The 15,610-nt window shown below is 39.3% G+C and overlaps 1 protein-coding gene across 2 annotated transcripts in view; it reads right to left on the bottom strand.

Moving 5' to 3' along the window:
- Nucleotides 1-15,110, bottom strand: part of kif6 (kinesin family member 6) — a 45,586-nt gene extending 30,476 nt beyond the window's left edge. Inside the window, exons 1-9 of one of the 2 annotated variants that reach the window (XM_026353820.1) lie at nucleotides 14,978-15,110; nucleotides 13,835-13,944; nucleotides 13,054-13,128; nucleotides 8,479-8,626; nucleotides 8,154-8,263; nucleotides 6,425-6,554; nucleotides 3,305-3,511; nucleotides 2,927-3,070; nucleotides 1,546-1,632 (exon numbers count right to left, since the gene is read on the bottom strand). In XM_026353820.1, the coding sequence (XP_026209605.1) occupies nucleotides 1,546-1,632; nucleotides 2,927-3,070; nucleotides 3,305-3,511; nucleotides 6,425-6,554; nucleotides 8,154-8,263; nucleotides 8,479-8,626; nucleotides 13,054-13,128; nucleotides 13,835-13,944; nucleotides 14,978-15,037 (1,071 nt within the window). In that variant the 5' untranslated portion in view covers nucleotides 15,038-15,110. The remainder of the gene's footprint in view (nucleotides 1-1,545; nucleotides 1,633-2,926; nucleotides 3,071-3,304; nucleotides 3,512-6,424; nucleotides 6,555-8,153; nucleotides 8,264-8,478; nucleotides 8,627-13,053; nucleotides 13,129-13,834; nucleotides 13,945-14,977) is intronic. The other variant, XM_026353821.1, reaches the window with a different exon arrangement.
- Nucleotides 15,111-15,610: the final 500 nt, after the last annotated feature.

Raw genomic sequence — 15,610 nt, 5'->3', positions numbered from 1 at the left:
TTGCCATGTATATGGTGCAGTCACTGTGGCTGACTTCATTATGATCACAGGTCACGCTTTCAACACTTCATTCTTTTCCTGTCCATGAGAGACTTGTTTTGTCTGGTCTGGCTAGTTTCCTGCTGTTCAAGCTTTAAAGAATTGCATTTTGCAGCCTATAGCTTAAGTACAGAATCTTTAAGGGAGTGTGTGGTTGGAATGCAAACACTGACTGCAAGACTGTGAAAAGCAAACTCCAGGTTTTAAATCAATTACCACAGTCTGCTTGTCCAATAGACAGTGTGTGTTCAGACGGGGCACGCCAAAAGTAGGAGTCTGAGCGTCACCCCAAACCACAATAAATGACATCATTTTAATCTGCAAACTGCACAGCAGGCTTTACTTTTCTCCACTCAGCAAACCAAGGAGAGAGATAGATAGAAGGGATCATAGAAAGAAATGGGATCAGCGAACAAAATGAGAAACACACTAAAAAGCCATAAACAGAGACAAGAAGTTTGCCCATGGATTTTGGGTTTGCCTGGAGCTGTAACTGTGCCGTACCCGATTGGGAGCAGCCAGACACTGTCACAATTACTGGGCTGGCCGCAGACTCTCTTAAAAATACCTCTGTAGGGTTTGCAAATGGCCAGCCAAGTTTCAGTAGCAGTAATACGGTAGCAGTAGATCCTGAGGCACATCGATGTGGGAGGGGAGCAGAGGAAGCAGATATAACTGTGATGATTTACTTACTGTATAGCCTCAGAGGAGGTTACTACCAGGTCTGCTTTCTGGCACGCACAGACAGAATGTGTAATAAGGATCCTCAAGGAAAGCCATCATCAAGGGTTTACCTGGCTAATCAGTTCAGCCTATGTTATTTCTTAGAAGTCATTATATACAGAAAGATCTACTACTTGTATATGTAAATATGAGTGAGTGAGAATTGTTCAAAACTTTCTCTGCTTTACATCTCCTGCACTGGCGTCTTCTCTATGTAACCATATTATATAGGTACTGAATCAAATAACTGAAAGTAACTCAACTCAGTAACCAATTTTAAAAGTATGACACTGTGTCCAAAGATCTAGAACATTTGGTCTGGAACTACTTTGTGTGGCTGCATGTAAAGATGCATAAACACACACCAGTTTACAATTGGATGTTTTCTTAAGGACCATGGGGTATTGGAATCAGATATGTCATAACAGAACTGGAGACATGTAAACAAGATAGAGAGAGAATGCAAACAGGACCTGTGAGCAGTCTAAATAACACAAGATGGACAAATGTCTCAGTGTTAAAGGTGGAAAACTGTCTGACACTGGAGAAGTTAGTATGATACTGGAAACCTAAATACGACACTTCAGCATATGGCTAGTGACATTTAGAAGCTGGATTCTCATTGCAATTCATTTGCAGATCAATTTAAGGTCTGGAAGCTATGTGGAGGGTATGACCATAATGAAACAGCAAATTAAGTCATGCTTCTGTGGTGTGATTGTGTGGCTAAACTACAGTATTTGTAGTGACTGCTGAAGTGCCATAAGTGTCTGACTGACTCACCAGGGCAGGGTCCAGTTCTTCATTCAATACTGCTTCATTCTTGATCAGAGCCACACGCTGAGCAAAGCGGCATGTAGAGATGGATTCCTGAGGAAAACCTTTTTTTAAAATCTTTTTCTTGTAATTACAAAGTAAACCTTTTTAATATACACTGATCAGTCAGGACATTAACACCACCTAGTGCTTTAAATGTTGTGATGGACAGGGGGCAGCATGGGTACTCTGATTAGCCTGAGGTCACTCAGTCCCATACACAGGGAGGTGTGATGCCCTAGGAGTTCTAACGCCTGTCAGTCATAGCCAGCATTACATTTTTTCCCATACTTACCATGCATGGGACAACAAAGTGGTGTTAGTGATGTTTTGGCTGATCAGTGGAACACTTAAGTGAATGCATGCAAGGACTCACCCAAGATGTTGAGATGTTTGGAGGCTACAGTACATTTACATTTCATTAATGCCTATGAACAATATACACTGCTCGTCCAAAAACAATGTCACCACCTGGATTTAACTAAGCAAGTAGGTAAGAGCTTCCCATTGGATACTTATATTCATACTGCATGGATGATTATGTTTCAGCTGCCAATAAGTTATTTAAACTTAACTGATGCACTGAGGAGCCACATCCTGTGGTCGTCAAAAATATGTTAATCTGTTTCAGAAGGATCAAATTATTGACATGAATCAAGCAGAGAAAACATCTAAGGAGATTGATGAAACTACTAAAACTACATTGAGAACTGTCAAATAGAAGAAGGTCATTCGGTCTGATGAGTCCAGATTTACACTGTTCCAGAGAGATGGCGCATCAGAGTAAGAAGAGAGGGCGGGTGAAATGATGCACCCATCATGTCTAGTGTCTCCTGTACAAGCCTGTGGAGGCAGTACTATGATCTGGGGTTGCTGCAGTTGCACAGGTCTAGGTTCACCAACGTCATGTGTCCAAAGAATGAGGTTGACTACCTGAGTCGTCCTGGACGACGATTGCTGTCACCCAAGAAGACCACAGAGTCCAGACCTTAACCCCAATGAGAATCTCCCATCATCAACACAAGATCTCCGGACAGGAATAAAGACATTGCAGAAGCTTATTGAAACGATGCCACAGTGAATGCGTGCCGTAATGAAAAGCTAAAGGTGGTCCACAAAATATTAGAGTGTGCAACTTCTTTTTGGATGGGCAGTGTATAAGAGACATAAACTGTGCAACAATGAAAGAGCATTTTATACAGAGTAAATTCTTTAGAACATATTGGTTATACTTGTTTAGACAACAATATACGGTTTAAAGAAAGATCAGTTACATCAACCACAGACAGAGCTAACTAGCTGAATCAGGGGAAACCAAAATGAATCCAAACTGAAAATCTATCCTCACATCAAGGTTCCTCTTGTCAGCTGCCATAGTGGCAATCATGGTGGTCATGCAGTTGCCACCAAGGCTGTCCCTCAACACAGACGTCAACATGGAGTTTCTGTATGGAATATGGGAGCGTTTTTTCTCTGATAAAGCAATGATCACCTAAGGAAAAGAGCAATTACAAAATTATAATTGTAACATACAGTCTATGGCTATATGTTCGGCTAGAGGAAAATGCAATCTTTCAAGTAAAACATCTCACATAAAATTAATTATGGCTAAATATATAAGTGAGGTAAAAATATTTTTACCTGGCAGGATCAGTGAAAAAGGCATATTTTGTATATTTGTCACTTAAAATAGATTTTGAAATAAACTGTCAAACAACGTGATTACCTGCTCCAAGTAGTGGAGGGAGAGGTTGATGTACTTGGCCTCAGTGAGCAGTTGTCCATTCAGACCAGTTTTGCTAACTCTATCTGATCCGGCCAGGTCAACCAGGTGCAGCTTGGAACGCCGCAGGGTGGCAGAACCTGGCTCACGTCTGCACAAGTGCACAGTGAAAACACAGTGGGAACGTGTGGAGGCCTGGTTCATGGGAGTCTGGACATGACAGAAAGAAGAACAGAGTGGTGAGAGAAGGTTTTCAATTTTGCAATTAGGTTTGTGGGAGAGTTTTCTGAATCCTTTACAATCCCTACACATGGTGAACACAAACAAAGAAAAAAAGAGTTTTATTCTCCATCTGTGGTATTTTCTGTATTCAAATAAGGACAATGAAAAACTTCCACTTCTATTGATTCTTTTTCTTTCTTGCTCTGGCTGGTTTGAAGATCAAACATGCACCATGTGTAACCAATGAGCAGTAAACACTGTGAAAATTTTCCAAAAGCTGAAACTGAGGTGGATTTTCTGATGGTCACTGAAACAACAGAAGTCAGGCAGGAACCGGGAAGAGGCAGAAATAGGGAGTGTGCATGAGTCATTTTGCACAAGCAAGTATTATTAACTGGACTACTCATGGGGTCCTCCTTGAGGTATTGAACATTTATTGCCAAGTACTGGACTTCTACTGGTTGTGTTTTGTTTGTTTCCTTCTCTTGACACACAGAAAAAACATGAGTGTAGTGTTTGTTAAATGTGGTAATCAAATGCACAAATCACACTGCACAATTATGGTTATTGGATTTTTTCTGCAGTTTTTGTAATGATTTCTAAAAAACGTCATTTGATTATTTGGTATCCATGGTGATGATCACAGTACTGTATATAAAGGGAACTGGGAGGAAGCACATAAAATCAGAAATCAGAAAAAAATTTTGATCATCTTTTCCTTTTGTATAATTGCCGTAGCAATGATATGGTATGGACTCAAGCGGATGCTTTTTCTTACTACTTGAAAACATCATCATAGAGTTTCCAGGTCATTCATTTGAGAGGGTGCTCTGACCCTGACTTGGTGTTGCCATAAATGTGTCAATGTCTAACTGTTATATGTAATGTAAGCTCCTCACAGATGTTTCACCATCTTAACCCAGCGCTGTAGTCTCTTTCATCAGTCCAAATTCCCATTACTCTGCGCACATCTATTTTGGCTCCACAGAGTATCCCTTAAAGTAATGTGAAGCCCTTAGATGTTGGCAAGAGATAACGTACAGGACTGAAAAAAGGCTCAAAGCTAGGGATCAAGTGTCCATGTAATTGAACTTGTTTCAGTTTCACTTAGTTCTTACTTATCTATTGTACCAATGTGATCAGCTGTAGAGTTTGCACAGAGCCTGACTGCTAATGCACACACTAAATTGATACTAGCACTCATAAATAAATTAAAAACACTGGCAGCTGTCCATTGATAAGGAGCAATTGTTGGCTCCTATCTGTGAGTGTTATTATGTTGTTTGTACCATGGTAATTATCAAGACTGAGCACTAGCTCAGTACAACTAAAGTGTAAAGACAAAAGCACAAGAGCTACTGTGTGTATGTTTCAATGTTCACAAACTGCATGCCCACTGAAACAACTACGTCTACACAGTTGCGCTAAAATATGCATAAAAAAACGGCAGGACAATGCAACCTCATTAGAGTAATTTCCTTTACTTTCCAATGCTCTAAATTGGCTATGTTGATCTTACATGCAGACCGCACACAGTGCTGTAGTGCATCATTATAAAGGGCAATCTTGTGCTGCAAGGCCCAAAACATTTAGAGATGGTGAATTCGTGAGTGTAGTCTCATTTGGACCATCTGCCATTTACCCTGCTCACTCGGATGAGTTCACAAAGAGGTTTTAGCTGTTGAGTGAGAGAGGTCCAGGTCCTACATCCCCACATGTGAAGAGAAGAAACAAGGATATAGAGAAAAGACCAGATGAGAGGAAATCTTTCCTGATGAGGTTAAAGAAAGGGTCAGAAGTTGAGAAGGTGTATTTTATTCCCTGTCCAATTTCCAACTCTCAAAGAGACTGAGCTTGTGTTCTGCTGAGAGCAATGTGAATGGATGTGTCATCTTTTGTCCACATGGTTGGAAAAAAGAGATAAAGAAGGCATTGCTATTAATTCTATTTGAAGTCTATGAGGAGTGAAGACTTCTGGGGTGATTCTGGCAGTGATAAATTGACTACGATGGTTCTTTGTTTGCTTCAGGCTCAAAAGGAATCTCTCCTCTCTGAAGTCCAAGAGAGGATGAGTTCACAAAAGTCAGTGTGGGTGGACTGTGCCTTTTCTTGAGTGTAACAACCAAAAATGTGTTGCCACTGAAATATCCCCAAATATTTTATAGCAGGGGACACAGATTATGTGTCCTCAAGGTGAAAAAAAACAACAACAAATGCAATATTGTTCTGGTAATAAGCTACAGTATGTTCAGTGTAGCAGACACTTGGTGGACACATTTACTTATACACGACACAAGTTGTGTGGCAGGATACTAGCTTATAAACCCATTTCCGAGTACTGAAGAAATTCCATCTTAGATCCCAAAACTATTTCTTTTGCATTGGTTTTATTCTTACCACATCAAAAACTGACTTTGGGAAAGTCTCTAATTTAAACCTGATCCTGATCACCCAGTTCACTTTTACTCTCTGTTATTTACTGACAAACTAGCAACCGGAGTAAACAAGGTAAGATCAGCCCTTTGCTCAAAACCTCAGGTTGCACAGCAAAAGCTGAACCACCACATGTCTCATCAGCGTGGGGAGTCTGGGTGTCTGAGCGTTGAAAAAAACACCACAATATAAACAGAAATTACAGAGTGATTGCTTAGTTTTACTGGAAAAAAACATGGTACAAGGAACCACAATATTTTAAAGGGGTCTTAAGGTAGCTTTTAAAATGCATATTGCATTTATGGGCAGAAAAAAATACCCTGTATGCCAGTCCAACCCTAGGATTGGTTTGCATACAGTCCTTACATACTCCTTACAAAACCGCATCAGTTGTGTCCGAATATAAATGAGGAAGTCACACTAAACTGTACATTGCTCATGTGTTGGATAGAATCCCTGTTTTCTTACTTCTGCAATCATACGATTGGTGTCACCCAGGAAGAGCAGATTCAGTGCCTCTTCCTCATTTGCCGACTGCTGCAATGACAGGTTCCTGAGATGGATGTTCTGATCTGGATCCTCCATGATCAACACTTTTCTGGAAAGGAAAAGAAAAACTTTATAGAACTTTTTTTTTTCAGTTAATAAATTAACTGAAAATAAATGTACAATTACAAAGCAAGACAAATTAAGCCAAAACCCAAATGAGTCAACACTGAAGCAATTAGGTTCAGCTAATTGTGCAAGTGCTGTCATCTATTTCCCTCCCGTCACTTTGGCCTTGATTCAGTTTTAAATCCAAACAAACCACATCTGCAAGTCAGTGTGGGCTGCAACCCAGTTTGACATGTGCTTTATCTATCAGGGGGTCTATAACTTGATAACCGACAGGGCTCACTTTTTAAAACAAACAGGTGATTGTTGACTGGATAACACATGTTGAGAATTATATTATTTTGTGTAGTTAATTGAAGTGGCTTGATAAAACAAGATTAATATTAATATGATGACAAACAGTATATTGGTAGTTTTTTTTCCCAAACACCCTTCCCCTACCCTAATGGATTAGAGTATTGTGGAGTATTTTACACTAATATAAATAAAATGACAGGGATAAATAAGTTAACAAGATAATTTACAGATTTTTGAGCTCATTGGATGTTGGAATCCATGATGCAAATAGTTCACACACGGAGACAAGAAAAGACAAGAAAACAATGTAAGAAAGAAGATAAATGGTACTGAAGAGAACTAAAGACAGAAGCAGGCCAACAGTCAAAGAAAAATCTGTCATTGCCACAACTCCTTAAATCAGCAAGTACGGCCACACCATGGTTAAAAAACGGGCACTGTCTATTTCCAGAAGACTGTGATTTGTGGGTATCTAAACCTTGAGCTGGATCCTCAGCAAAAAGGAGAGAAGAAACTTAAATGGAACTCGTACGAGAAAGTACAAGACAAACACCAAAATGATGTCCAAAGACGATGTCGTGCCTGGAAGTCCAAAGTATAGTTTGTGATGAATACGTATTGAGTGTGACAAAAACAGGCAAAAGAATTACATATAAAAACCTCAAGACAGATGGAATTTATAATTATAAAGAGAGATGGACTCAAACTAAACAAATAAAGCAGGATAAACACTGAGAAACAGACACAGTCACACAGACGGGCAAATGCAGAGAGGCAAGAAAAAAAGAATAAGAAACTACTGAAAAAAGTAGTGGGACATGAAAAAGAATTTCCCCTCAGAACAACTGCAGCAGCAACTGGCTATGAAAAACTATTTCTACACATGACCCTCTCTACTCCAGTGGCAGAGTCTACCACCAGGTTGACCACATCCATTGCTGTCCCAACAGGCTCATTATGTCAGTTGGCAGTGCGTAGTGGGGTGGTAAATGCTAGAGACTCCACGTTTCACCACACGGTGACTCCAGGCCAGGCTAAAAAATGGCTGTTCAGGAATAAGGCTCAGCTGAACCCACAAGTCTTTGGGAGAATATTGGACTCACTGACATTTTTTTCCAATGTTATTAGTGTGAATCACTCATGAGCTCATGCTTTGAAGATATAAAATGGATTTTTTGATTAAGTGTTATTGCTGACATTTTCAAAAGTAACAATGTTCCTGGAGCATCAATACAGCAAAAGACAAAAAAAACAAACAAACAAACAAACAAAAAAAAACACTGACGGTAGGTCTTCTAGTCGGGATGCTTCATGTCGGGAATCCAGAAGATCATATCCCGTCTCATTGTAGATCTCCAGGTAGGAGATGTGTGTGGTATAAACCATACTATTGTCCTGTGGAGCAAAACATTCAGCATGTAAAGCTGGACTAGGACATCTGACAAAAGGAAGTGTGAAAATAAATGATGGTATAAAGGTGCAGTAACTAGACAAATTTACACTTCACCTGTGTTTATTTATTTGTGCAATTTGTGTGGTCTGTCTTAACCAGTTCAATAAAACTTTAGATTAATGTCATTGGAAAGACAATCAAGTCATGCTGTTCTGACCTGGCTGAAGCGTTCATACAAGTAGGACAGGGTGCGGGGAATAATGCCTCGATCACTGTAGCGCTCAGCTCCTCCTGTGATGGTAAAGGTCTTTCCACTGCCCGTCTGGCCATAGGCAAATATGGTGCCATTATAGCCAGCCAATACACTGCCAAGGGTGAGTCACACACACACACACACACACACACACACACACACACACACACACACACACACACACACACACACACACACAGAGAGAGAGAGAGAGAGAGAAAGAGAGACAGGATAAGCATAGTAGGTTCAATGAGTTCCTGAACATGTCTGCAGTAATACCAACAATATTACCAACTACTTATCTGTTTAGTGTACATTATCTAGATTTCAAAGTGTTTAAGAAATACAGTTTCATTGAAATTAACACTTTTCTTTAACATTCAGTATAGCCAATATATTATAGGTGGAGGAACAAACACATAGTATTGTTGAAACAAAACTTGAGACAGGAAGGACTATGCTACTGTGTAGCAGTACCATAAGAAGTCAAGACAGTTTAACAGTTTTAGCTGCTAAAACTAAAATATGCAAACAATAATGGGCCTAAAAATAAAAAAAATTGTTTTTTAAAATATAGAGCCACGTAATAAAAAAGCATATGGCATCTGTTTTTGTGTTTGGAGCCATATTCTTGCTTATTTGCGTCATGCATTTCCTATCTCCTGATATCTCCACGGCAACAGACTGACTCAATTGAATCTGACATTTTAAATCCACAGGAAAAGATGGCAGTAAGTGGAGAGCTCTTATGGCGACAGAAAACAGGCCCAAACCCACTCGACCAGGCAGGGCCTGGTAGATTTTGGTCTGGCACTGAGCTGCCTTTTTGCACGTGCACAAGGCCATAGAAACCAATGGTATCCAGTTCTGTCTGAATGAAGTGAACATCCAAAATGATGGTATCATAGGAGAGTAAACTGGGATTTAAAAAAACCCTTCTGGTCTGTAGTCTTGGAAATAAACCAGGAAGAAATAGTAAAATGACAAGAGGCCTCTAACACACAAGCTTCGATATAGGGTGAGGGTAACGTTTTTGAAATTGCAAGGAAAACGATAACTATATTTTTCAAGACCAATTATAAATGAACATAAGCCTTTCACTTATTTTTAATGGTACTGCCAACCCAGTATTTGAGTAGTGTGTGGGTTTCCCCTTCCTGTGTGCTAAATAGCTCCACACCCTGCAGAATGGTAAGGGAAAAAGCTGCACTTACTTTATATAAAAACTGTGTCCACTTTTGAATATGGTAGTTGTTAGTCTAACTTGGATGGCCATTGCATGTCCATTTAATCTAGCCTGAGCCATGGCAATGATTGGCAGTGGGAAGAAAAGACACAAGCTCAGTGTTTAGCTTAATGTCAGTGCTAATGATGCGGCCTAGGCTCTGCCGCTGAGGCTTGGGCATTTCCCAGTGCTTGTTCCTGTTTCCACCTCAGCTTTCCTAGAGACTGGCAACTCATCATCCCAAATATTCTTATTCTTTTCATGAAAAGCAGTATATATATGTCCAATCTTTTAACGTAGCACAGTTATGGATAAAACTGAACAGACCCACATTCTTGTTAGAGCTTGGCCTGCAGCTTTCACAGCCTTGTGAAAATGGATTAGAATCCAGATAAAAGTGTTGCGTTGCCAGCCCAACATCATTACGTTGGCTCTTCCTCTCCTGCACCTATTATTGCTGGTTTGTTTTTAAACTACTGTATTGGGGTTGAAATGATTCGGTTTTGGTTACACCACAGCAGACACAGAGTCAGGGACTAATGTGCAAATAAGCGAGGTAGAACCTTTGGCTAAACTAGATGTGCGGCACATATGATAGAATACCAACAAAAACAACAGGATGACAGTTACTGCTAGTTAACAGGATAGGTGCCTGTGTGCATGAAACTGAGTTTTAGTGCAGTGAAAGCAACACAGTTGGTTTAAAGAAAATCTGACTAAAACTGAATAAATGTTTTCCAACTCTATGGCTTTAGGAAAAATACTCTGTCAGTCAAAATTTGATTATGTTTGTGACCAGAAATTCAGACTAACATGATAGATAATTTAGATGAACGAATCCTGTTAATTCTCATGAAATTAATTTGGCTTTTAACAGTTGATGATCGATGGATTAATCCTGGATAAAATTATCTTGCATTTGTGATTTATTCAGTTTTCAATGATATTATACATGGGTATAGGAGACTAAATTGCTATGGTTGGATACAATGATTCATTCTTTGTAACTATAAGACAGTGATATTTTGCACATGATATGATCCAGCTAACTGTACATTTATCCATGGACCATCTGTGCTTCTAACTGTAACCATGTAGATATCATAACATAAACTACAGTACATATTTATCAGCTTTCACTTAGCCTACATCAGTTCCAGTTGTTGTATTGTTTCAACAATCCCTATCATTACCATATAAATATATTTGTTCTAAGATTTGGCTTTTTCCTGTGATTGTTTTTAAAGGCAATGGTAAAATGGAAAATGGTGCACTCCATTCACTCCAGTGCCGTAACCTCTGTGGTGAGACTGAATTTAAAAAGTTAAAACTTTGTGGAATTCAGAACATTTGGTGTGTAAACGCACATCCTGCAGTGGGGGCAAGGACTTGACAGTTGAGTAAGAAATGTCTGGTCGGGATGACAGAGTGGTCAAAGCTGGATGAAATGAAGAATGTCATCTAGTCTACTGATACTTTAGTAATATCAGAGACTAAAAGACGCCAAGGCAATTGATACGGCAAGACACAGACTGGTTGTGACTGAAGTATTAACCTGATGTTTGCCATCTGTCACAACAAAGGGGGGACTGTTAAAAGGTTTGCTGGGGAGGGCAACCTAATACCTACGTCAGTGAACCAGTGTGAGACAGGACCAAGTCCTTACTTACCCCATCCAGACGTCTCACCATGCTGTTTATATGTTGTCTAATAGCAAAGATAATGCAAAGCAGTTGCGATATTTCACAAATAGCCCCTGTTGTGACTAAGAACACTGGGGTGGAATGTTGAGGAGATGGTAGGGGCCAAACTGAGCCAGGAGGACAGAGGTTTGTGAGGAGGAAAGGAAGAATCCTGTTCACATAACAGCATAACCAACATTAGATCACAGGAAATTCCAAGTACATTCCTTCTCTTGTTAGTTGTTTTCTCTTCCTGGAAGTCAGGCCTGACATTCACAGTGGCATTGCATGACCGTCGATAAGCCTCTCCAATGCTACAACATTCATTCTTGTCCAGAGTTACATAAATTACATAAAACACAGCACATCCCAAAGTTTCTCAAGATGTGACCAATCCATGTGTGAAAATGATGTGTCATGCTCCCTGAACCACTCGCATTGTGAGTATGGAAATGTTCTTATGCTCTTGAGTTCTGCAGTTGTTTGTCTACGATTTGATTTCACTAAAAGTTTAAATGATCGCCGATCACGATCATTCAAGACATTTTCCCGACCACATTTCTTCCTCGAAGATGATGGTTCCCCACTATTTTTGATAATGCATTGGACAGTTCTTAACCCAGTTTTAGTAATTTCACCAGTCTCCTTTGATGTTTTCTTAGCTTGATTCATGCCAATAATTTGACCCTTCTGAAACAGATTAACATCTTTTCAACGACCACAGGATGTGTCTTCTGACATGGTTGCTTAAGAAATGAGAAGCTACTCACTGCATCAGTTAAGGTTAAATAACTTGTTGCCAGCTGAAAAATATCATCCATGGAGTAAGAACCCAATGGGAGGCTGTTACCTACTTAGTTAAATCCAGGTGGTGACTTTTTTTTGTGTATAGAAATTTTTTGTGTATTTGTTTCAATCAAATGCTGTATTGATAAATGATGGATGAGAACACTTGCACCTATACTTGAAATACATTATTTCAATATACATTGAAAAGCAAATCAGTCAAATATATTGGGCATATCAACAGTTAAATACTGTATACATGTAGGATTTTACATTTAAAACCCAGGCTTGGTGGCTCTATTTGATTTGATTTTAAATTAGAAGTGGCTCGTACTGTTGATTCTAAGATCACATATCAGCTGGTTAATCTAATTAATCAGGCCCTTGTACATGACAAATTAAACCAAAGCTCAAAATTAGTGAGTAGCTGCAGTATCTGGTATAGTTCTGTGTTGTGGCATGCAAATGTTCTCACACTCATAGTGGCACAGTGTGCCATCTTGCCTGCCAGCTCAGTCCACTTAGTGGTTTAAGTATGTAAAGCATGCCAAAAATCACAGAGACCCTCTATTTCCATCTTTAAGAAAGCCGAGCTTTATTGACTTCCTGTCAACAAGGCTGGCTAAAGCCTGTGTGGCCTGACAGCATGGAGAAATGAGCAGTGCTGAGTATAGGCAGTCAGTGATAACTGAAAGTGACATGACATTTTTATGTGCTAATGGGATAACTAAAGGCAGAGGTTTTCAGAGTTGACAAAAGGTTTTAAGAAATCCCATAACTTTCCTCACCTTGGATTAAAAACATTTATTTAAATTAGTAATCTTGCAGAAAAAAAGGAAGATTTACCTGTCTGCTACTGGTTTGGCAATGTTTTCAAATATGTCTTCTTGTTTGACTGCTTGATCAAACACTCTTTGGAACCTTGACAAGGGTAAACAAGAAAAACAGTACTACTATGACACATTTCGCAGAACAGAATAGTTAAGAGCATCTACATAACATTAACATATAGAAAAATGCACAGTATTTTGCTGGTTCATATCAGACACCCAAGACTAAACACATTAACCCACAGCAGTACTGAACAAGTAATTTAATTTCCCAAGTGGAGGAGTTTAGTCACTATTTCTAAAGCAGCCTCAACCATCATCTTTTAAACCAAAGAAAGATGAGAGAGATGTGAAAGGAATCCGCCCAGGAAGATTGTTAAATGTGGACATTTCACTTCTATAAGGGCACAAGGGAACCTCCACAGCCTATTATAAGACACTGTGGTTTTCTAAGGCTCTCAGTGTCCACTGCTGTCTGACTCCCTGACTGTGAATTTAGGGCTTGGAAGCGTGGCATAGGCCCTGCCCAGAGGGTATATAAGGCTGCAGCTTTCACCACCAACGTTAAACAGATGTTCTGGCTCTTCAGTGACAGAACTGGTGGATGAATTATTTATGGGAAAAGTTCTTATGCAATCTTGAACGCTTAAATTCTCAAGGGCAACACACCTTGGTGCATGTATGCTGTCTTTATTCCTTCCACAATAAAGATAGATTGTTACTTTTGTTAGTGTTAGTTAGTTGCCTGATTTAGAAAAATACATGAAAAGCTTTTCGAAATTCTCTAGACACTCTACCTAAACTTGTAGCACTCCTTTTTGTTATTAACAAAGCCATCAGCCAGATCCCTGGGCACTACAAACTCCAGAGTAGCACCTGCCGGCTCCTCGTTGTCCACAGAGTACACCTGGGGGAGCCAGAGACAACAGCAGAGTCAACTCCAGAGAAACAAGGCGATTTAAACTGAATATAGAGGGACAATGTTTGGAAAGTAAATGCCAAAATAAAGAGCTGTAGTTGGGGAGACAAGAAAAAATTAAAACATTGAACCACTATAGACAATGCTCTAATATGGGACGACATTTAAAGTAAGGTTGGCTGGGTCAGTCTAAAAAATCTCCTTCTGTGACCTTTGACATGTGTTCTAGTGCACAGTAGACACTGATGTAATTATTATAGTCCCAGGAATAAGAGATAAGATCTAAATGATTGGATTGTTTTTCGATGTGCCCAGCTCGCAGTATTATTAGCATTAGTAGCTAGCAGTAAGTACTGCCAACAACAGCCAAATCTTTGATGAACAGGTAACATCTTTTACATGCTCAATTAAAGCAGCTACACAATAACCTTATTATTATTATTATTATCATTATTATTATTATTATTATATATTAACCAGTAATCGGTTGGTTCATATATGACATTGCCAGTGTTTGACACGAACACACACAGTTTCACCTAAATGACTGTGATACATATTTTAAAACGTACACTTCCAATTTTACTTGTATTATTTTTGTACTGTAGTGTATAAATCACTCTACATTGATGGTCATTTAGTAGAATCGATTCTAATACAACAACTTCCATACGTTTGCAGAACGCATGGTTCACGAATCCACTCAAATTAAGGTTAAAACATGCAAAATGCAGTGTAAAAAGCCACCACAGGTCCACAAAATGTAGCTTAACCAGAGGGGTTCCGGGGAACTACCTAGGTGTTGTGTTTACAGCAGTTTAACCTGCTATTTTCTGATAACATGAGAATAATAAACATACTTAATGTGAACCAGCATAGCTAGTATTCAGTGTGGCCTAACCTGTGCTTTGACGCTACCTACATTAGCTAAACATAACTAACGCAAGTGCTACTTTCTTTCTATTATCTTTTTGGTTAACTTTAGTTGTGTGTAAAAATTAAGTTTTAGTTACCCACTTACCGCCGTAGTTTTCTTAGTAGGTTTAATACGACCAAATATCTGTATCGTTTGTTTCACCATTTTATTTTCTGACGCTACTCAGTCTGGTTGGTTTTTCTTATGCACAGAACTTAGCTGCTAAGTTAGCACTCTGGCTAACGTTAGCATTAACGTCGGTGCTGTGCTCTGTGTCGTTTGTTGTTGCTAGTTGCTAGGTAACGGAGCTTCCGGCGCCATTGACAAAGATCGTCTATGATAGTGATGGTGACTCCTCAGAGTGAAACAAACATTTCATCTGTCCTTTTACTTTCACTTCCCTTTTACCTGATGGCAGGAGTCAGAGCCACTTGTGAGCCTGGGAGTAAAATTAAAGGTTTTGTCAGAAGAAATAATGAAACATCTTTTGATGTTTCCTAAGCTCTCTCTAAGCAGGTGTTTTGTATATTTTAGGAGTTCACTGCAGGTTCAGTGATTCATTCATTGGGTATATTGACATAAGTGGATTCAGTGCTGTAGGCACTCCCCACACATTAAGCCAATGGCTGTTACTCATAACACAAATAGGTGCAACCAACTGACAGATATAGCAGTTCCAGATCACCAATAAAAAGGTTTAAAATAAAGTACATTGTACGTGGTGATCATATAAATGCT

This window comes from Anabas testudineus, chromosome 12 (genome assembly GCF_900324465.2).
Source record: "Anabas testudineus chromosome 12, fAnaTes1.2, whole genome shotgun sequence".
In the NCBI taxonomy this organism is placed as follows: Eukaryota; Metazoa; Chordata; class Actinopteri; order Anabantiformes; family Anabantidae; genus Anabas; species Anabas testudineus.
This window is presented reverse-complemented; position numbering and strand designations above follow the sequence as displayed.